At 39.3% G+C, this 24493-nt stretch overlaps 2 gene segments (V, D, J or C); both read left to right on the top strand.

The window, feature by feature from the left end:
- The first annotated feature begins 3191 nt into the window (after positions 1 to 3191).
- LOC116037170 lies at positions 3192 to 5877 on the top strand. The segment is given in 3 exon segments: positions 3192 to 3423; positions 3640 to 3940; positions 5871 to 5877. Coding segments are annotated over 3 exon segments (453 nt in total).
- A 5711-nt stretch (positions 5878 to 11588) lies between these two features.
- On the top strand, positions 11589 to 23007 carry LOC118495857. The segment is given in 4 exon segments: positions 11589 to 11801; positions 12022 to 12241; positions 18496 to 18615; positions 23001 to 23007. Coding segments are annotated over 4 exon segments (492 nt in total).
- The last annotated feature ends 1486 nt before the right edge of the window (positions 23008 to 24493 follow it).

Here is a 24493-nt window from a genome sequence, read left to right as displayed (position 1 = left end):
ATTTTAAAATCACATAAAATCTACATTCATCTATTATTAGCCTATGTGTGGCAGTTATTGACTAGTTACTCTAATCTTACACCAGCCAGTAAAAAGGCATCTAACACTTTCAACCAAATTAACCAAAAATAACATGCATTGTTCCCTTCCATGCTCTTCGCATGTAAATTAATATTCACAACTTTCATAAAATTTTGGGTGTTTTATTCAATTTTATAGCAGTTATGGTCTTCCCGGGAACATTTTGACCTGGTAGTGCAACAGGGCACTATTGAGCTTTACAGAAGATAAACACACAGGACACACGTGCATATTTACAAGTATGTGCATGCACACACACACACACACACACACACACACACACACACACACACAGACAGAAAGACACACACCCACACACACATAAACACACACATACACAGACAGACAGACAGACAGACACACACACACACACACACACACACACACGCCTACCAAGAGCCTGGGTCTGTCCGAGGTTTCTTCCTAAAAGAAACTAAATGAAAAGGCTTCTTTTTATTGAAACTCTGCAGAATATTCATGTGACATGGTTGACCAACTTAACTGCCATTAGTTTGAGCGTGATGAAGAACTCCTGCAGATACAACTGGGCCACATTGCAAACCTCTCATCATATTAGTGAGGAAGCTGCCATGTTGCTTCTCTCATCCTGGTCTCCTCAGGCCCTGCAGACTGGACCACACTTGTGGTTTACTGCTAGAATATTACAGTAGGCCACTTTTCTGATTCAGATTTGCCACTTGAGTCCACAGCACCATACAATATATGATAAACATGCACCAGCCTTTGTGGAAGTGTATGTTCTGAGAGAGAGAGAGAGAGAGAGAGAGAGAGAGAGAGAGAGAGAGAGAGAGAGAGAGAGAGAGATATCTCGGTTGTAACATTAAACATTTGCATGATTCTGTGCCATCTGCTGCTGCTCCAACAATACAATGGCAGTACATATTTATATTGCTTACCAGGGTTCCAACCCAGTAGCTTCTTGCTGTGAGGCCACAGTGCTTACCATTGACCAGTCCTTATTGTAATTCAACCCCACAATACCTATCATGTATTATATTTTATTATCCAATATTGGCCAACTACTGTTTCAAGGCCTTAGTATGATCAGTGAACATCTAATGAGCTGGGTGATCCAGGCACAGGCCCAGCAGTGAGGAGGTCTACCATGCTCACCATGAACTCTGGTCTAGTCTGCAGGGCCTGAGGAGACCAGACCAGAATGAGAGACTCTCCAGTACACATTAACTTGTTAATTTATGTTCTTCATCACATTGACATGTTCATTGGCAGCTAATGTGGTCAACCATGTCACAAACAATATTCTGCAGAGCAATTTAAAAAAGCCCTTATATTTTCTGTCTCTTTTTACTGGCTGGAGTAGATTAGAGTAAAAGTAGTCAATAACGCCACACATAATGTAGGGGAATACAGATTTTATTTAAAATGTGATTTAAAACTTATTATAATCCTATTTCTATTTTAAAACAATATCCATTCTTACTCCCTTTGTGGCTATTAATGAATGTTGCTCAATTAAATACTTTATATAACCCTAAATAATTAACTGTAGCTTAATCTGACAAGCTACAGGCAAAAGCTAAAGTACATTGTTCTTCTGGCAGTTATTACAGCTCTCATACTTTTATTTTGACATGTTATTGTTACTTCCTGTCCAGAGCGCATTGGTTTTAGTCAACTTTTGACTTAACACGTAAGACCAAAATAACATTATAAACGAGACCTGTGTTCCATCAGATTTTCAATGATTATACACATTATAAAAATGAGCCTGTATTCTCGCTCTTGGGTTAAAACAGAAACATGAATAACAAAAAAACAACAGTTGAAAAACGAGCAGTTTTCCAGTTAATTTTTAATTTGTATGGACATTGGAAAAACGAGAAAACGGAGCTCATAGTTTGGTTTTTCCGTTTTTGGTTTGAAACAAAAAACGAAACATCAACCCGTTTTTTCCTTTTTTCGTTTTTGGTTTAAAACGAAAAACAGATTATACTTTAGTACCCTGACCCTGACTAACATCCTGATTCTGACTCTCTGGCTAGGTAACTATTTAAAATACTGATTGTTCTCCTTTACTCAATCATCTTTATAAATTAATCTCTTCCTCTGCATGTTCACTTCTTCCCCAGAGTGTAAAGGAGAAGACAGAGTGATCCAGCCAACAGGAGATGTCATTACTACTGAAGGAGAGACAGTTACTCTTGACTGTACATTTGAGACAACTTCGACAAGTTATTCGAGAACTTTATTCTGGTACAAACAAGAAGTAAATGATTACCCAAAGTACATGTTGAAAAGTTTTTCAAACACAGCAGAAAATGCTCCAGAGTTCCAGAAGGACAGATTTGATGCTACAATCAACGAGACATCAGTTCCTTTGAATATCCAGAAGCTTCAGCTATCTGACTCTGCTGTGTACTACTGTGCTCTGAGGCCCACAGTGACAGGAAACACCAAAACTCTGTACAAAAACCTTTGGAGAAACGACAAAAATATACTCTAACAACATCCACCAGAGGGAGTCACACACTGATAAACATTGAATAGTATGTAATAATACAGTCTAGATCAGGGGTCACCAACACGGTGCCCGCGGGCACCAGGTAGCCCCCAAGGACCACATGAGTAGCCCTCAGGCCTGTTCTAAAAATGAAAATTGAATATTGATGTTATCTGTTTCCCACCTTGTTAAGTCATTGTTGATAATTATTGATAATGAGAAATCATTAACGTGATCAGTGTCTTCACATAGATGAGTATCATTAATCATTAATAATCATATATAACTAAAGGCAAACTGAGAAAATTAGTTATTTCAGAAGAGCGTATCAAACTGGTAACCCTTCCTATGACTCAGTACCCATGAAGTAGCTCTCAGTTTCTAAAAGGTTGGTGGCCCCTGCTCTAGATTCTTTGTAGAGTTGACAATAACAGTAACTGAAGCACTAAAGATGAAAAGTGTTTTATGTTTTTGTTTCAACTCATGTTGATGTTAGGTGCTACAAACACTAAAACTCTGTACAGAAACCTTTGGAGCAGAGACAACCCAATACTCAACATCCACTAGAGGGAGTCACACACTGATAAACTACAGTGTATTTTATGAGACAGTCTGGATTCTTTTAATTAATGAAACACAGTTTATGATGAAGACTTGAAGAAATGAAACTAATTCAACATCTGAGTCTCCTCCTACTGACTGCAGAGGTGTCTTCATGACAGAGAACTGTTTGATTCCAGCTGTGAACATCAGACCAAACAACTCACAAAACGTATTCATCCTGAACATTCATAAACAGCATTTCACCTCTGCAGACATGGAAAAACTCACTGCAATTCTGTTCTGCTTCACTCTCATAGGTATGTATCTTTATGATTATAAATCCTGAAATACAAAGACATTTTCAAAGTTTTACAGATCCAGTTCAGATTTTAGATGGAGTTCAAAGTTACACGTTTCAAAAATACAAATCTAGATGTCATCACTTTATCACTAATAAGTGTGATGTTTTTCAAATGTTAGATATGTGACTTTGGAACAGAAGTGTAAATATAACATGTTGTTTTCCTCACTAGGTAACACGATGGAAGATGATATTACTGCCAGCAGTGCTGAAGTCTTTTCATCAGAGGGCCGTAGTGTTACTCTGTCCTGTACCTATTCAGTTAAAGCTGAAAATCTCCAGTGGTATCGACAGGATCCTGGATCAGCTCCTCAGTTCCTTCTCCTGATCACTGATACAACATCGCCTTCAGTAGTGGAAGCAACACCTCCTCACCCTCGACTGAATGCTACACTGAATAAGGAGAAAAATCAAGTTGATCTGAAGATCATCTCAGCTGAAGTGTCAGACTCTGCTGTGTACTACTGTGCTCTGAGGCCCACAGTGACAGGAAACACCAAAACTCTGTACAAAAACCTTTGGAGCAAAGACAACACAATACTCCACAACATCCACCAGAGGGAGTCATACTCTTATAAACTTCAACATGATGTAGTCTAGTAATCACTTTACCTTAGTAGTGTAACTGAGAGAAGTGAAAATACAGAACTACGAGGAGACAGAGAGACTCAGGGAGGAGCTGAGCTGTTACTGAACTATAGAAGAGAGAGGAACTTCTATATTCAACAGAGTTCAATACACAAACCATCAACATTACCTTTATTCAACATGCTGTCACTGCAGCATTGTGTGTTTTCTCTGATGTTTCTCTCCATTCTAACAGGTATGTTAGATTATGCAGCATGAAAAAAAATTATTCTAATAACATCTGAATGTGAATCATATATTAAGTATTTTACAACATTAAATAACAGAGTTATCTCTTCCTTTAGGTGTCAGTTTTGAAGAACTCACTCCAGTAGAGAAAGAAGAGAACAGTTTAGAAGGCAGCTCTGTTACTCTGTCCTACAGATATTTGGAAATGTCATTGGGCGATTATTTCTTCTGGTATCGACAATATCCAGGAAAACCACCAGAGTTCCTCATCTCCCACTCTGCTTCAGGACAAGAAGGAAACAATAATGTAATCCCTGGATTGAAGATTAAAGTGGAGGACAAACAAATCCATATGAACATCCCCTCAGCTAAGCTGTCTGACTCTGCTGTGTACTACTGTGCTCTGCAGCCCACAGTGACAGGAAACACCAAAACTCTGTACAAAAACCTTTGGAGCAAAGACAACACAATACTCCACAACATCCACTAGAGGGAGTCACACACTGATAAACTTCAGGTAAATTACAAAGTGTTGAGAGATCTTCAACAGATGATGAAGAGGAAGGACCAATGATGTGAAGGCCCAGATCCATCAGAGTATCAATGCTCTTCCTCTCTCTCCTCCCCTCTCACTGCAGACATGAAACACTGGCTGATTAACATCCTGATTCTGACTCTCTGGATAGGTAACTATTTAAACTACTGATTGCTCTCCTTACTGATTAATCCCTACCTTTGCATGTTCTCTTCTTCATCAGTGTGTAAAGGAGAAGACAGATACCCTGTATACACTGGTTATACTCCAATCAAACAAATGGTACTGATTATTTTTTCTGGTATCGACAATATCCAGGAAAACCACCAGATTTCCTCATCTTTCATCTGGAATCAGGAGAAATAATGCAAAAAACAAACTCTGGACTGTCCGTTTCTGTAAGTGAGGATAAAACCAAAATGGTTCTTCAGATCTCCTCTGCTGCAGTGACAGACTCTGCTCTGTACTACTGTGCTGTGAGGCCCACAGTGACAGCAAACCAACAGTCTCTGTACAAAAACACAAGCTGACACAGTGACAAGACTTTTTTCCCCACTGTTGTACTGAACGTTGTACCTCCACTAGAGGGCGACATTATCAAGTAGGAGGTGCACTACTTCTGCACTGTGTTCAACCATTCAGTCAATAATAAGTGCTGCTGTGAAGAGAACAATTCTCAGACTGAATGTTGAACATCAGCTAGTTTCTCCTGTTGATTTAAACCTTGTTGTAGAGATGGAACTTTGGCTGTGGATTATTCTTGCTGCTCTTTTCTTTGGTAAGATATGAATATGTTTTCTCTCTCAGCATTTTTCACAATTAACTGAACTGTTAAGTGCTTTTAATGTTTATTATACAGAACAGCAAAACAGACCATGTATATTGTAATCTAGTACCTTCTAATGATCATTTAATCTAACATCAGTTAATTAAAATCCAGACTATTCTTATTGTCTGTTTCTGACTCTCTGGTTAGGTAACTCTTTAATCCTTCTGATTATTGTAATCATCTTTATTAATTTATCTCCTCTGCATGGTCTCTTTTTCCCCAGAGTGTAAAGGAGAAGACAGAGTGATCCAGGCAACAGGAGATGTCATTACTACTGAAGGAGAGACAGTTACTCTTGGCTGTACATTTGAGACAACTAGAGCAAGTCCCAATTTGTTGTGGTACAAACAAGAAGTAAATGATTTCCCAAAGTACATGCTGCAACGTTTCTCTGTAGAAGCTGATAATTCTAGAAGGCTAGAGAGAGTTGATGCTACAATCAAGGATAAGTCCTTTCCTCTGAATATCCAGAAGCTTCAGCTGTCTGACTCTGCTGTGTACTACTGTGCTCTGCAGCCCACAGTGACAGGAAACACCAAAACTCTGTACAAAAACCTTTGGAGCAAAGACAACACAATACTCCACAACATCCACTAGAGGGAGTCACACACTGTTAAACTTCAGGTAAATTACAAATTGTTGAGTGTTCTTCAACAGATGATAAAGAGGATGGACCAATGATGTGAAGGTGTTAATAGGTGTGATATTATGTTCATGAACAATACCTCATAACTGATTTTAAAAGCACATCCCCTGACATCTAACAGAGCTCTATTTCAACTCTGGTTAGCATCGCAGAATCTGCCCATGGTGTTGTTCTTATCTCTATGAAAGAAGTTTGTTTTTTCTCTTAAGGCTGATTTAGGCTAAGTTTAGACGGAAACAATCTGAAGAGAAAACACAAAAGTGGCGTTGCATTCTCACTTTTTATTCCGCTTTTAGACGAGAATTTTCGGGGGGAAATCTGCGTGCATATGGTGACGCAAAAGTCTGTGAAATTCGATGTAGTTTGCACACCAGGCAGCTAGGTGGCACTGCCACAAAACACCACCAAGTACACGCGCCTAGGTAGAACCTTCCTTCTACTTCTCTCCTTAGTAGCGCCAAACCAAAACATGTCGACGAGAACAACAAAAGCTTGTCTGGACAGACGAGGAGGTGGAGTTGCATGTTTGTCTGATGATGACCGGCACAGTTGACCTTGTTAAGCCACAGCACAACACCCACGGGAGCACTACCAATATCCTGAGCCTCGCAGCCTTCAGCCGCTGCTTGAGAGCGAGAGGCAGCGGTCAGAGGAGGCTGAAGCAGACCCACCTCTGCCCACTGGCCGCTGCCACTCGCTCTCTCTCTCTCTTTCTCTTCATCCGCAACGTTGTAGCCTACTCTGGCTCAAATGAATAGCCTACATATGGTCATCGAACTATAACAACCTTATCCACATTGTCGAAATCATTAAAAAATATTGAACCATCACATTGGAATTTTTTAGATAACAGGAGCCTATAATTTCTGTAGCCTACTCCGTAACAACAGACTACCTGGACGCCTTTTTCTTGTCTCTCTCCACACCGCTGTCTTCAGACTTTTGCGTTTTTACCCTTTAGACGGTAACGCGACGGTGGAGCGTTTTTAAGTTTTTTTGTGTTTTTAAGCCCCAAAACCGCCGTCGTCGTATAAATGAAAGTAAATTCCAATAATATATTTTTTCGTTTTAACCCGTGAGCGTCATGGTGTAAACAGGGCATTATTGTGGTGTACCACAGGGTTCAATCCTAGGTCCCCTCATTCTCTGTTTACATGTCTTTGGACAATATTATTTCCATTTTCCTGACAATCTGTAATTCAACATTATATTAATGTCCAGTAATTGTGGCAGCTGTTTTTTATCAGTGTTTCTAAGGCAGAAATTGAGATTACATTTTCCTCACAAAATTCTGTGATTCTGGTCAAATTAAACTATACTAAGATAGATAGTGCATAATGTGATTATCTAGACCACATTATGCAGCAATTGTATACTGACTTTTTACAACATTTCAGCATTTATATAGTCTGCTTACTCATGTACATTTTGTTATTACTGATCTACATCACTACCTAGACCACTATTTGCACTAACTGACGCTTCACCACGTTTTATCATTCATATAGTCTTTTCATACACATTGCGTTATATCTTCACTAACTAGACCACAATTTGCACTTGACTGTCTATTCATGATCATTCGTGTTATTACCATATCACTTTCGCATTTCCATCGACTTCCTTACACCTCACTTTGCACCGGCTTTGTAATGCCTACTTAACTCTTTACTTTATGCAGCCTTCATGGACCATGTTCTATTCTGTTTTCTTGTACTGTATTGAATGTGAAACTGTATGTTGTCCTTCACGCTTATGCTTCTCTTGGCCAGGTCACCATTGCAAATGAGAACTTGTTCTCAACAGCCTACCTGATTAAATAAAGGTTAAATAAAAACAATAAAAAATATATGTAGTGATGAAATGATGTTTCAACTTCTTCATCCTTCTTGTGTTTGTAAACCCTGAAAAGGTGATCAAAGCATTAAATCATTGCATCTAATTTGATGTAATTCTTATTTTAGAAGGATAAACAACAAAATGGTACAAAATATTGCCACCAGTCTGTTAACTGGAGGAAGTATAACAGAGAGATGAAGATACAGATCTAAGAGGAGAAAGAGAGACTCAGGGAGGAGCTGAGCTGTTACTGAACTATAGAAGAGAGAGGAACTTCTATATTCAACAGAGTTCAATACACAAACCATCAACATTACCTTTATTCAACATGATGTCACAGCAGCATTGTGTGCTTTATCTGATGTTTCTCATTATTCTAACAGGTTTGTTAAATTCTGCATTGAGGAAAACTTTAATTTCAATATTTTCTTAATCTGTTGAATCAATGAGTTTTATCAAATGCTATAAGAAATGATCTCTTCCTTTAGGTGTCAGCTGTGAAGAACTGATTCCAGTCGAGAAAGAAGAGAACAGTTTAGAAGGCAGCTCTGTTACTCTGTCCTACAGATACTCCAAACAAGCAGCTGTTGATGATTACTTCTTCTGGTATCGGCAATATCCAGGAAAACCACCAGAGTTCATCATCTCTCATTTAGGAAAAGGAAGAATATTGACAAGTCCAGTCCCTGGAATGAACATTGAAGTGGAGGACAAACAAATCAAAATGAACATCTCCTCAGCTAAGGTGTCTGACTCTGCTGTGTACTACTGTGCTGTGAGGCCCACAGTGACAGGAAACACCAAAACTCTGTACAAAAACCTTTGGAGCAAAGACAACACAATACTCCACAACATCCACTAGAAGGAGACACACACTGTTCAGGACAATAAATTGATGAGAGATCTTCAACAGATGATAGAGAGGAAGGACCAATGATGTGAAGGCCCAGATCCATCAGAGTATCAATGCTCTTCCTCTCTCTCCTCCCCTCTCACTGCAGACATGAAACACTGGCTGACTAACATCCTGATTCTGACTCTCTGGATAGGTAACTATTTAAAATACTGATTGTTCTCCTTACTGATTAATCCCTACCTTTGCATGTTCTCTTCTTCAACAGTGTGTAAAGGAGAAGACAGATACCCTGTATACACTGGTAGTTTCGAATTCATGTCATGAAAACCCACAGAAAATTTCAGTAGAATCACATTTATATTTAAAATGAATTTAGTAAAAGGTATTAGGTGTACTTTTGGCGAAACGTTGACGCTCTACACACATCTTCAATCAGCAGCACAGAAGATCTATATAATCATCTCATGTGTGTATGTGTTTGTTGTGTTATGGTTGTCTAAGCTACTGGATGCCTAAAACTTCTCTCGGGATGAATAAAGTATCTATCTATCTATCTATCTATCTATCTATCTATCTATCTATCTATCAGTTTAAAGATTAGTGTCACCAATCCAGTATCCAACCAAATGTCTCCACTTCTGTTTCTGAGTTATGGAGTTGAATAACGGCCACAAATGCATTTTTGCAGCTCATTGCAATGTCACAGTTAAGACTTTTACCTTGACCTTTAATCTTTGGGGTATAAAGTGTCATCAATTCATCATCTTATCCTAATCCTACATTTGTAATAGTAGACACAGTGTCATAATTAGCATATGAATTATTGAGTTATGGCCATAAAGAGGTTTTGTGAGGTTGTACTGATCTTGGACAATCAAAATCAATTCAGTTCATCCTTTAGCTCAAGTGAATGTTTATGGCAACTATGAAGAAAGTCTGTTCAGACATTGTTGAGATATTGAGTTTATGAGAATGGATGGACTGACGAACGGATAACACAAAAAATATAATGCCTCTGTCCACGGCTGTCGCCGGCATGAAGCCATTAAAGCATGCTATAAAAAGGGCATGACAAGTCAGATGTTCAAGTATTTCTTGTTGATTTTACACTTTCTGCCAAACAAATAAGAGACAGTTACAACAGGGCTGTCAATCAAACTGGCAAACAACCAGTATTTCTACTGGGGGATTTTACGTCACCACACATCTACCTAAGCTGGAGTAATATGTTACAGTCGCCACTAGAATGCACAACATACTGGACCTATGCTATGGCAATATCCCCAATGCATATATATCAAAACCCCGTCCTCCTATTGTTCCAACACGGTCTCACGGCAGTTCGTGAAATGTTCACGTAATTTTGAATCTATTGATTCATGTACACGGACACGTTCATAAAAATATTTCAGTGATGGTCAGCACGTTTTGTAAAGTAATGAATTTCAATGGGAAGCATCTTTCGTGATCACAGCACGGGCGTGAAATGAACACGATCGCCGAAAATTCCATGATGGTCCCACGGAAGTTGGGTTTAGGAAAAGAAGAACGGGGAAAGGAAACATGACACGCGGGACACGATCCCCGTTCTCCTGGGTGAAAGTCCTGTGACACGCGGGACACGATCTATGAGTCCTATGTTGTTTGACCCATCCTCCACCCCAAAAAACCTCCCTACACGGATTTTCGGCCTTTCATACTACTGGCTACCGTAGTCATGTTGTGATCACGAAAGATGCTTCCCATTGAAATACATAGTTTAAAAAAACGTGCTGACCACCACGAAAAAAAACAAGATAAATGTGTCTGTGTACACGAATCAATAGATTAAATTACGTGACCATTTCACTGCCGTGAGACTGGGTTTATTGGTCTTCCTCACCACAAATTTATTCTGTTGCTGCCAAAGTACAGGTCACAACTCAAAAGGGGAGCACCAGTTAAAAACCAACTAACGTTTAGAAAGAAGAGACTTTTCAGACACTGAAACATTAGCCACTTTCTGACCAAGTAGTTACAAGAACGTAGTTATAGGAAAAGTCCACTTCTAAGCAGATCTACTAACTACTCTCCCCCAAAACAGTTTTTTCCATTTGCATTCGCACTGGCCAAGTGGCCATAGGGACTGGTAGGAGGGGTAAGGGAGTGACGCAAGCACGGCAACAGTCTTTATAGCGTTAAAATCCGAAAACAAATACACCAAAAAAAGTATGAACTAAACACTAAATCTAATGTATATAGCATATTTGTCATAATTTAAACAAGTCTCCCGAAGAGAAACGGGTATCTCTCTCTCCCCCACCTCTGCCTGCTGCACTGTGGAAAAGTGTGTGTGTGTGTGTGTGTGTGTGTGTGTGTGTGTGTGTGTGTGTGTGTGTGTGTGTGAGACTGTGTGTGTGTGTGTGTGTGTGTGTGTGTGTGTGTGTGTGTGTGTGTGTGTGTGTGTGTGTGCCTGCGTGTGTGTGTGTGTGACGGCCGACCAGCCCGCAGGACACGCTTCTGGAGTTTAACTCCGAAAACTCTATAACTATTAACCACAGGTTCCCGTTAATCTTATGATGGACATGTGTTGTGATATTTAAACAAACGAACTGTTGTGATGAAGACTTGAAGAAATGAAACTAATTCAACATCTGAGTCTCCTCCTACTGACTGCAGAGGTGTCTTCATGACAGAGAACTGTTTGATTCCAGCTGTGAACATCAGACCAAACAACTCACAAAACGTATTCATCCTGAACATTCATAAACAGCATTTCACCTCTGCAGACATGGAAAAACTCACTGCAATTCTGTTCTGCTTCACTCTCATAGGTATGTATGTTTTTGATTATAAATCCTGAAATACAACGATATTTTCAAAGTTTTACAGATCGAGTTCAGATTTTAGATCAAACGTTAACATGTCAAAGATACAAATCTAGATGTCATCACTTTATCACTATACTATACTAATAGGTGTGATGTTTTTCAAATGTTGGATATGTGAGTTTGGAACAGAAGTGTAAATATAACATGTTGTTTTCCTCACTAGGTAACACGATGGAAGATGATATTACTGCCAGCAGTGCTGAAGTCTTTTCATCAGAGGGCCGTAGTGTTACTCTGTCCTGTACCTATTCAGTTAAAGCTGATAATCTCCAGTGGTATCGACAGGATCCTGGATCAGCTCCTCAGTTCCTTCTCCTGATCACTGATACAACATCGCCTTCAGTAGTGGAAGCAAAATCTCCTCACCCTCGACTGAAAACACAGTGAATCTGCCCCAGCTGTTAAACAGGAACCATGTCAGCTGAAAACTACAAAGACCACTTCATACAAGAAATGTTACACTAAGAAAGGAGAGAGGCACAACATGTGTTAGGTGTAAAGTTGTCAGTAGGGGGAATAACCCAGGGCTGTGAATGAGTCCTGTCACTGTGATCAGGTTCCTCCTTCTAATCCACCAACTTAGTGTTGATGAAGACTAAACAGAGAGATCACAGCCTTCTTTATACTTGCTGTAGCTCAGAGTTACTCCACACTGCAGATATGAAGCCTCTGTTCATCTCAGTGTTGCTGGCTGCTATGAGCCTTGGTATGAACACAACTCTGTTTCTTTGATATCAATCCAACATTGATATGATTCTTTAACAGCACACTGATTCTGTTTGTTGTTGTTTTACAGAATGCAGAGCACAAAAAGACAACGTGCTGCAACCAAAAGGAGATGTGACTGCTACTGAAGGAGAGGCAGTAACACTTGGCTGTCAATATAACAGCAGTTCAACTACTGATTATCTCTTCTGGTACAAACAGGATGGAAACAACAGCCCTAAATTCATTCTCATCCGCGTTCAAGGGGATGAAGGGAACACAGCAGACGAGTTCAGGGAGAGATTTTCATCTACACTCAATTCCAAGTTAAAATCAGTTCCTCTGAAGATCCAGAAGCTTCAGCTGTCTGACTCTGCTGTGTACTACTGTGCTCTGAGGCCCACAGTGACAGGAAACACCAAAACTCTGTACAAAAATCTTTGGAGCAACAACAACACAATACTCCACAATGTCCACCAGAGGGAGTCACACACTGATAAACTTCAATATTTTTCCTCATGTAGTCTAGAATCAATTTACCTTAGAAGTGTAAATGAGAGAAGTGAAAATACAGAGCTACGAGGAGACAGAGAGACTCAGGGAGGAGCTGAGCTGTTACTGAACTATAGAAGAGAGAGGAACTTCTATATTCAACAGAGTTCAATACACAAACCATCAACATTACCTTTATTCAACATGCTGTCACTGCAGCATTGTTTGTGTTCTCTGCTGTTTCTTTCCATTCTAACAGGTATGTTAGATTATGCAGCATGAAAAGTTGTATTCCAATAACACCTAAAATGAGTCATCTGAGTCTTTTGCAACATTAAATAACAGTTATCTCTTCCTTTAGGTGTCAGCTGTGAAGAACTCACTCCAGTCCAGAAAGAAGAGAACAGTTTAGAAGGCAGCTCTGTTACTCTGTTCTACAGATACTCCAAAGGTTCTGCTGATTTTTTCTTCTGGTATCGACAATATCCAGGAAAGCAACCAGAGTTCCTCATCTCTCATCTGGAATCAGGAGAAATAATGCAAAATACCAACTCTGTTTCAGTGAGTGAGGATAAAAACAAAATGGTTCTTCAGATCTCCTCTTCTGCAATGACAGACTCTACTCTGTACTACTGTGCTGTGAGGCACAACTGACTGACTCCTAACTGTCTTCACTCCTCAACACCAACAGCTGTTTTCACAGAGTCGAGGTTCTGCCGCACCTTAGATAGTCCTACTTCTATCTCAAAAACCCTAACTCCTATCGCTTAATATTTAATACTGTGAGAGATATCATGACACCCTGCTGATCATCCTGTGCAAGAATGGTGTGTGTTGTGTCAGAAATGTGAGGACAGTAGCTGTCCGAAAAGGGCCTGTTTCTGTTGTCCTCCTGGTATTTCAGTGCAGCAGTTGGACACGGCTTCACTTGGAAGCTCACTGTGCCTTAAATAATGCCACTCTGAGTCTGTACATTCTATCAAAAACACACTAATGTAAAAATGTCTCAAAGTCTCAAAGAAGGTTGAATATCTTAAAAAGTGTTGTCATTTGAAAGTTGAATACTACCCTGAATGTATGAAAGATGTTTCTCGAAAATTCTGAATAACCCAACACAAACTCCTATCCTATCCTCCTATCATGGAGACTCTTTATTGTAGGCCGTGTCAAACAGCAGATTTACTGTTAGCCAGTGTTATTCGGATGTGCACCAAGGTTATTATAGTTTTGCATTTTTCATTAGTTTTTATTTTTATTTCGTTTTGACTTTTTTTTTTTCAAATTCAGTTTAGTTTTAATTAGTTTTTAAAGCGGGTTTGCTAGTTTAGTTTAGTTTTTATTTTTTGAAAATGCTTAGTTTTAGTTTAATTTTTATTAGTTTTAGTCTTTTTTGTAATATGGGTTATTTATCGGGGGATTCAAAAAGATCAGAAAAAGTATTGTGTAATAATAACTGAACAAAAACATCATACATTTTTAGAAATATGTACTGACAATGTATTCAACAATAACACCAGTACATAAAATGTAGCCTCATATGGTCATAAATATGTAAACAGTCTACACAAGACGCAGTATGTGCAAAATGTGTAAGTGACGTGTTCCAGGAAAAAAACCTAAATAACCAACAGACTAAAGAAGACATGAACAGGTGTTTTCAACTTTGGTTTGAGTAAAGTGGCGAACTTTTTGAAGTCAATTGACTCACACAGTTGTGTAGACATCCCAGAATAATCCACATATTAACCCACGCTTCCTCCCGCTTTTGGTGTTCCTGCGTATTTACAAATCAGCAGCTATCAGTCGCCGGTGAAAGCCCTCCTGTAGTGTTCTCTGTCCTGCTGTGGTCTCTGTCATGCTGCCTGGCCCTGTACCCATACATCCATGCCCTGTATCCATACATCCATGCCCTGTATCCATACATCCATGCCCTGTATCCATACATCCATGCCCTGTATCCATACATCCATGCCCTGTATCCATACATCCATGCCCTGTATCCATACATCCATGCCCTGTACCCATACATCCATGCCCTGTATCTATACATCCATGCCCTGTACCCATACATCCATGCCCTGTACCCATACATCCATACCCTGTACCCATACATCCATACCCTGTACCCATACATCCATGCCCGTAACGTTACCGGGGTTAGCTTCTGTTTCGGGGAAAGGGGGCTTTGCGTTCTTCTTTACCTTGTTAAGGTAAGCTAGGTTAGCCTCCTAGCTTGTGTGTGCTTCTCAAATGTACTTTCATATTCGTGGGATTTTTCCCTGTAATAAACTGACCACATATTTTACCACCTTCCACTGCAAGGCGCTTTTATCTGACACAGTCATAATCAAATAGGACTGCCGCTTTCTTCTGACTTTCGGTACCACTATGATGCCAGGCGAGAGGGACGGAGCCACAGACATGTTGTGTTCAATTTGACGTGGAATGTTGGAATTTCTGGGTTCCCAGTCGGAAACTATACATGTCTACATGAAATGTCATGGTCGGAGAGATATAACGTTATTTGCTCTATGAAAGATCGACAAAGACGAAAACTAAGGACATTTACTCGATAATTTTATTTTATTTTAGTTAGTTTTGCCAACAGATATTAAAGTTTTAGTTTAGTTATCGTTTTTTTGTAATGCCTCGTTTTTTTTTTTTATTTCAGTTAACAACAAAGTTTTTTCCCACCTAGTTTTCGTTAACGATTATAACCTTGATGTGCACCAAGTAGTAGGCACACTGTCAACATTTCTAGCAGAATTTTCTAGTTGGAAATAAAGATCATTCCATTTACATATAAAGACTAAATGTGGTGGCCAACAAAAAATTAATTGCAATATGCAAAACATGCAGGACAAAAATTACAAATGGATATGCAACAACTTCAAACTTTGATTGAAGCGGCACGAAGAACGGTAAGTTGAGGCTGAGTAATTTCATTAACAGCGGTGCCATGTCGGACATTAATGACTATTCTTGTGGATTCTTTGGGTTTCCTCCTTAATTCATCATTTGATGTTCACCCAAACTGAGATGACGTCTAAAGTTAAAGGCTACGTGCTGCAATCTGCTAAGGTTATAGCAGTAAAACCATGGGGGTAATGTGAAGTTACTCCCTTCATTTAAAAAAAGATTTCCGACTCTATGTGATCCAGTTGGTGTGTTTTGAACCTGAGCTAGAGGTATGTTCATTCAAATATTTACATTCTCTTTTACACATGCATTTACAGATTATTGATCCATAAAGTAAGTGACTAATTTTACTACTAACTGTAGAACTCTAGGACCTATTTGTTGCAGACTGCCACAATATCATTGTTTTTTTTCCCTTATTTAACATATCTTTTTTTTTTTTAAACATTAAACATTATGAAAGTATGAGAGTGCAGAGTCAGAGTTAATAAGTCCAGTAGCACTTGATAAAAACATGAATGCATTAATTTATTATAACTCTGTTGTCTACATTTGGTGGAGATTGCTTTATTACTTGTTTAGGACTCCAAACACAAAGTTAAGGAATTGGAACTTGACTTAGGACTTCACTCGGCACATCCTTGTCCTGACTTGGGACGTCAGTAAAAAGACTTGACACTTAGTTGTGACTTGCAAAACAGTGACTTGGTCCCACCTCTGTCCTCAACAGATGATAAAGAGGAAGGACCAATGATGTGAAGGCCCAGATCCATCAGAGTATCAATGCTCTTCCTCTCTCTCCTCCCCTCTCACTGCAGACATGAAACACTGGCTGACTAACATCCTGATTCTGACTCTCTGGCTAGGTAACTATTTAAAATACTGATTGTTCTCCTTTAATCAGTCATATTTATTAATTCATTTCTTCCTCTGCATGTTCTCTTCTTCCCCAGAGTGTAAAGGAGAAGACAGAGTGACCCAGCCAACAGGAGATGTCATTACTACTGAAGGAGAGACAGTTACTCTTGGCTGTACATTTGAGACCAGTGTCACATATCCCACTTTGTTCTGGTACAAACAAGAAGTCAATGATTTCCCAAAGTACATGCTGAAGCGTTACTCAAACACAAAAGAGAATGCTCCAGATTTCCAGAAAGAAAGATTTGATGCTACAATCAACAAGACATCAGTTCCTCTGAAGATCCAGAAGCTTCAGCTGTCTGACTCTGCTGTGTACTACTGTGCTCTGCAGCCCACAGTGACAGGAAACACCAAAACTCTGTACAAAAACCTTTGGAGCAAAGACAACATAATACACCACACATCTATCAGAGGGAGTCACACACTGTTAAAACTAAAAAATACTTTTCATGATGCAGTCTAGAATCATTTCACCATAGATGTCTAAATGAGAGAAGTGAAAATACAGAGCTACGAGGAGACGGAGAGACTCAGGGAGGAGCTGAACTGTTACTGAACTATAGAAGAGAGAGGAACTTCTATATTCAACAGAGTTCAATACACAAAACATCAACATTACCTTTATTCAACATGCTGTCACTGCAGCATTGTGTGTTTTCTCTGCATTTCCATTCAATTCTAACAGGTATGTTAGATTATGCAGCATGAAACAGTTTACTCCCAATACCATCTGAATGTGAATCATTCATTATGTCTTTTACAAAATGAAATAACAAAGTTTTCTCTTCCTTTAGGTGTCAGCTGTGAAGAACTCACTCCAGTCCAGAAAGAAGAGAACAGTTTAGAAGGCAGCTCTGTTACTCTGTCCTACAGATCCTCAGAAAAAGCTGATACCAATGATTATTTCTTCTGGTATCGACAATATCCAGGAAAACTACCAGAGTTCATCATATTCATCTCAGGGATGAACATTACAAAGAAAGCAGAATCTCTGACATTGGACACAAGGTTCTCTACGAAACTGTCTGAAGAAAAGCATCGTGTGGATCTTCAGATCTCCTCTGCTGCAGTGACAGACTAGAATCACTTCACCATAGAAGTGTAACAGAGAGAAGTGAAAATACAGAGCTACGAGGAGACGGAGAGACTCAGGGAGGAGCTGAGCTGTTACTGAACTATAGAAGAGAGAGGAACTTCTATATTCAACAGAGATCAATACACAAACCATCAACATTACCTTTATTCAACATGCTGTCACTGCAGCATTGTCTGTTTTCTCTGCTGTTTCTTTCCATTCTAAAAGGTAAGTTACATTATGCAGCATGTAAAAGTTATGTTCCCATAATATCTGCATGTGTATCATTTGAGCATTGTACAACATGAAATAACAGTTATATCTTCCTTTAGGTATCAGGTGTGAAGAACTCACTCCAGCTGATAAAGAAGAAAATAGTTTCGAAGGCAGCTCTGTTACTCTGTCCTACAGATACTCCAAACAAGCTAAATATAATTATAATTTTTTCTGGTATCGACAATATCCAGGAAAACCACCAGAGTTTCTCATCTTTCACTCTGGAACGCAAAATGAAACAAACTATAGACTGTCTGTTTCAGTGAGTGATGATAAAACCAAAATGGATCTTCAGATCTCCTCTGCTGCAGTGACAGACTCTGCTCTGTACTACTGTGCTGTGAGGCCCACAGTGACAGCAAACCCACAGTCTCTATACAAAAACACAAGCTGACACACTGACAAGCTGATGCAAGACTTTTTTCTACACTGTTGTAATGAACGTTGTACCTCCACTAGAGTGCGACATTATCAAGTAGGAGGTGCACTACTTCTGCACTGTGTTCAACCATTCAGTCAATAATAAGTGCTGCTGTGAGGAGAACAATTCTCAGACTGAATGTTGAACATCAGCTAGTTTCTCCTGTTGATTTAAACCTTGTTGTAGAGATGGAACATTGGCTGTGGATTATTCTTGCTGCTCTTTTCTTTGGTAAGATACAAAGAACAACATGGTTTTATTATTTTCTAAAGATTTATATAAACTGCAGTTCAGAGCAGAAATCTCTGAATAGTTGAACTGTTTTTTTTCCAGAGTAAAACTGTAAATTGACATTTTCTTCTCTCTTCTCCACTCAGCCTCAAGAACAATGTTAGTCTAATGACTTCATTTTCTCTACTTTTTCAGGAATCATAGCTGGAGACAAAATCTCTCCTGGAGAAGATAAAGTCATTAAACAAGAAGGGGAATCTGTTAAACTCAGATGTGAATATGAGACTAATGATAACGATGTTTACCTTTACTGGTACATACATCATTCTGACCTTCAGGCGCCTCAGTTTATACTCAGGAAAGGAGCAAAAGACTACGCATCATATGAATATATTCCAGATAAGCGATATGAATCCAAAACATCAGAGAACTCAACTGAACTGACCATAAAGACACTAACCCTGGCAGACACAGGTCTCTACTACTGTGCTCTAGAAACACAGTGATACAAAGTGTAGAAGAGGCTGTACAAAAACCTGAACACAGATATCTGACTACTCTTCAAAGAGGAGGGAAGTGGTATTCAAACCACAGCTTCCTATCAGATGGATTCTGATTATTCCAGTTTTATCAGAGTCCCTGTGGTTACAGCTGCTAATGTAACACTGTGGGAGGATTCACATGAGCAGCAAATCCACATCAATGACAAACCAACTGTATGATGGTTCAAACACAAGACACCATGACAACAACAAATAAATGGACACTGACTTACCTACTAAATCCTCTTCATACCCTGTGGGCCATGAGCCCACAATGAGCTCTTTCCATTTTTCAACATGTTGATCTGCATTCCAAATAGACACTGAAACACTAAATAATTAAACTCTGATATCACTGGCAGTTTATATTCCATTGAAAAGAATGAAATGCCCACACTCTGCTGATACTCCCATAAGTGTATTGTGCTGCAATGTTTCAACCCCTGCTGGGTCTTCCTAAGTCAAAAAGCATATATCAGTGGCTCAAGCATGTACATAGGGCACAAACTGCAATCAGCTGAGCTCATTTAAACTGATTACCAAGGCCTTGATGGGCCTAAGTGCCACCTTTACCATAGTCAACACATAAAACCACTAGTGATAAAATTACATATACACAATCTGCACACAGACAATGAAAAAATGAAACAAAATACCATCATGTGCTCCACTATCCCACATTTACACTATTTTTCACATTAGACCAATCCCACACACAATATCACAAAAAAGACATTACAGAAAAGGATTTCTATCAAATTCTTCATTTAACCTGTTTGGAGACATTGTGTTGAGGTAATAAATCCAAAACGTTTCTCTCTGCCATGATCACACCCTCTTGGAGGGTCATTCTCAAAACACATTCTGTACTCAAACACACATGTCATCCATACTAGTAAACACAAGTGGCAACAATCAAATACAAATAGAGAAAACGTCATCGATTGAACACAACCACTCAAAATTGATTTCACTTCTTTCAAATGATGTGACACATCCAATATAAGTCAGTTCAGAGAGCAAAGAGGTTGTTGAAGGTGGGAAGGAGAAAGTCTGAGAATGGATAGAAGAAACAATGTGAGAGGAAGAAGACGAGTGAGTATGAGAGGTGTCAGGGATGGATACGGCACACAACAGGCTTCTTCCCCCGTTGCCTCAGGAGGGACAATATTGCTTGTGATGTCGACGAAGTGCTCTGGCCTGACCCAGTCAAAAGACAAGAAGAAGCACATTGATCACATGTTTACTCCTTTGATTTTTGTCCCTTTTAGTATTATATACTGTAGTACAGTGCATTGTAGGCTGTATAATGTACAATGAATAAAGTGTATGGCCCTGAACATTGTGCTATCCATTTGTTACTGTAACAGTACTGACTGCTCAATAGATTTTGACTGGTTGTAGGTTTATAACAACATATAACAAGAATTACAGTATCACAGAGACAAAGGACAAGTTTGTGAGATGCAGGGTACAGGACTGTAATAATAGGGGTACAAGGAGGAGGAAGAACAAAAAAAATGAAAAGAGCAAATCAGAGTAGTAATTGCTGATCAATTTTGAGCTACTATGATAGAACATGTTTTCGTTCATCTAAAGACAATGACGGAAAAATATATAAATTTGTTTTGAGATTAAAAATGTACTTCTTCCTGAGAACTATATGTTTTGAACAACGTGTTTTCTATTTTTTGGTGTATTGTTTACTGACTGCTTGATAATGAATATCATTTTGATAACGTTGTTTATGATTTGAGAGCAGTGTTTGATTTTGATCACAGGTAAAACTGTTTTGAGGCGAAAGTTTAATTTTGCGAGAGGAGTCCGAGGTTTTGTAAATAGTGCTTGAAGATGAGGTTTTGTGTTTAATGTTTTAGAAAATGGAGCAAGATTTCAGAAATTGTGTTTTAGCAATTGAGAAAAACTGTAATAGGAAGAACCAATGATGTGAAGGCCCAGATCCATCAGAGTATCAATGCTCTTCCTCTCTCTCCTCCCCTCTCACTGCAGACATGAAACACTGGCTGACTAACATCCTGATTCTGACTCTCTGGCTAGGTAACTATTTAAAATACTGATTGTTCTCCTTTAATCAATCATCTTATTGATTCATCTCTTCCTCTGCATGTTCTCTTCTTCCCCAGAGTGTAAAGGAGAAGACAGAGTGATCCAGCCAACAGGAGATGTCATTACTACTGAAGGAGAGACAGTTACTCTTGACTGTACATTTGAGACAATTTATCCAAGTCCATCTTTATTCTGGTACAAACAAGAAGTCAATGATTTCCCAAAGTACATATTGAAGTATTACTCAAATACAAAAGAAAATGCTCCAGATTTCCGGAAAGAAAGATTTGATGCTACAATCAACAAGACATCAGTTCCTCTGAAGATCCAGAAGCTTCAGCTGTCTGACTCTGCTGTGTACTACTGTGCTCTGAGGCCCACAGTGACAGGAAACACCAAAACTCTGTACAAAAACCTTTGGAGCAAAGACAACACAATACTCCACAACATCCACCAGAGGGAGGCACACACTGTTAAACTTCAATATTTTTCATGATGTAGTCTAGAATCACTTTACGGAGGGACTCAGGGACGAGCTGAGCTGTTACTGAACTATAGAAGAGAGAGGAACTTCTATATTCAACAGAGTTCAATACACAAACCATCAACATTACCTTTATTCAACATGATGTCACTGCAGCAATGTGTGTTTTCTCTGCTGTTTCTCTCCATTCTATCAGGTATGTTAGATTATGCAGCATGAAAAAGTTTTATTCTAAAACCATCTGAATGTGAATCATGTTTTAAGTCTTTTACAACATGAAATAACAGAGTTATCTCTTCCTTTAGGTATCAGCTGTGACGAACTCACTCCAGTAGAGACAGAAAAGAACAGTTTAGAAGGCAGCTCTGTTACTCTGTCCTACAGATACTTGAAATTGTCAACTAGTAATTATTTCTTCTGGTATCAACAATATCCAGGAAAACCACCAGAGTTCATCATCTTTCACTCTGGAACGCAAAATGAAATAAACTCTGGACTGCCTGTTTCTGTAAGTGAGGATAAAACCAAAATGGTTCTTCAGATCTCCTCTGCTGCAGTGACAGACTCTGCTCTGTACTACTGTGCTGTGAGGCCCACAGTGACAGCAAACCCACAGTCTCTGTACAAAAACACAAGCTGACACACTGACAAGCTGCTGGAAGACTTTTTTTTCCCAGGAAACACTAAAACTCTGTACAAAAACCTTTGGAGGAAAAGCAAAACAACATCCACCAGAGGGAGTCACACACTGTTCAGGACAATCACAAATTGTTGAGAGATCTTCAACAGATGAAGAGGAAGGACCAATGATGTGAAGGCCCAGATCCATCAGAGTATCAATGCTCTTCCTCTCTCTCCTCCCCTCTCACTGCAGACATGAAACACTGGCTGACTAACATCCTGATTCTGACTCTCTGGCTAGGTAACTATTTAAAATACTGATTGTTCTCCTTTAAATCAATCATCTTTATAAACTCATCTCTTCCTCTGCATGTTCTCTTCTTCCCAGAGTGTAAAGGAGAAGACAGAGTGATCCAGCCAACAGGAGATGTCATTACTAATGAAGGAGAGACAGTTAGTCTTGACTGTACATTTGAGACAACTGATCCAAGTCCAACGTTGTTCTGGTACAAACAAGGAGAAAATGATTACCCAAAGATGCTGCTGCAACGTTTCTCTGTGAAAAACTGATGATTCTGAAGCACAAGAGAGAATTGATGCTACAATCAAGAATAAGTCCTTTCCTCTGAAGATCCAGAAGCTTCAGCTGTCTGACTCTGCTGTGTACTACTGTGCTCTGAGGCCCACAGTGACAGGAAACACCAAAACTCTGTACAAAAACCTTTGGAGCAAAGACAACACAATACTCTACAACATCCACTAGAGGGAGTCACACACTGATAAAGGACCACATTATCAAGTAGGAGGTGCTATACTTCTGCACTGTGTTCAACCATTCAGTCAATAATAAGTGCTGCTGTGAAGAGAACAATTCTCAGACTGAATGTTGAACATCAGCTAGTTTCTCCTGTTGATTTAAACCTTGTTGTAGAGATGGAACATTGGCTGTGGATTATTCTTGCTGCTCTTTTCTTTGGTAAGATACAAAGAAGAACATGGTTTTATTATTTTCTAAAGATTTATATAAACTTCAGTTCACAGCAGAAATCTCTGAATAGTTAAGCTGTTTCTGTCCAGAGTAACAATATACAGTTGACATTTGTCACTGTCTTCTCCTCTCAGCCTCATGAACAATGTTAGTCTAATGACTTCATTTTCTCTACTTTTTTCAGGATTAATAGCTGGAAACAAAATCTATCCTGTAAGGAATGCAGTCAGTAAAAGAGAAGGAGAATCTGTCTCACTCAGATGTGAATATGAGACAACGATCAACAATCCTGCACTTTCCTGGTACAGACATCATTCTGACCTTCAGGCACCTCAGTTTATACTCTGGAAAGGAGCTAGAGGAGCTAGTAGTAGTGAATAAATCCCAGATAAGATAAGATATGAATCCATAACAACAGTATACTCAACTGAACTGACCATAAAGACACTAACCCTGGCAGACACAGGTCTCTACTACTGTGCTCTAGAAACACAGTGATACAAAGTGTAGAAGAGGCTGTACAAAAACCTGAACACAGATATCTGACTACTCTTCAAAGAGGAGGGAAGTGGTATTCAAACCACAGCTTCATATCAGATGGATTCTGATATTTCCAGTTTAAACAGAGTCCCTGTGGTTCCAGCTGCTAGTGTGACAGAGTGTGTGTGACGTCACCCATTGGTTTGTGCAGAGCTGCTCAGAGTCGTCGAGTTTGCCTTTATGGGTGCTGCCATCTTGATTGCATTAAAAATGGATGTGAGCATGTTTAGATGAGAGGGTGGAGCTGGAGAGGAGTGAGGAAGCACTGATGCTGTGAACGCTGTATACACCCACCTGCATCGGCAACCTGGCCGCTACTGCTGCTAACAAAGTTAGCTTACATAAATCAAGGT

The sequence above is a fragment of the Sander lucioperca genome, chromosome 9, assembly GCF_008315115.2.
Source record: "Sander lucioperca isolate FBNREF2018 chromosome 9, SLUC_FBN_1.2, whole genome shotgun sequence".
NCBI classification, from domain to species: Eukaryota; Metazoa; Chordata; class Actinopteri; order Perciformes; family Percidae; genus Sander; species Sander lucioperca.
The sequence above is the reverse complement of the archived record's forward strand: the minus strand, read 5'-3'. Positions and strand labels throughout refer to the sequence as shown.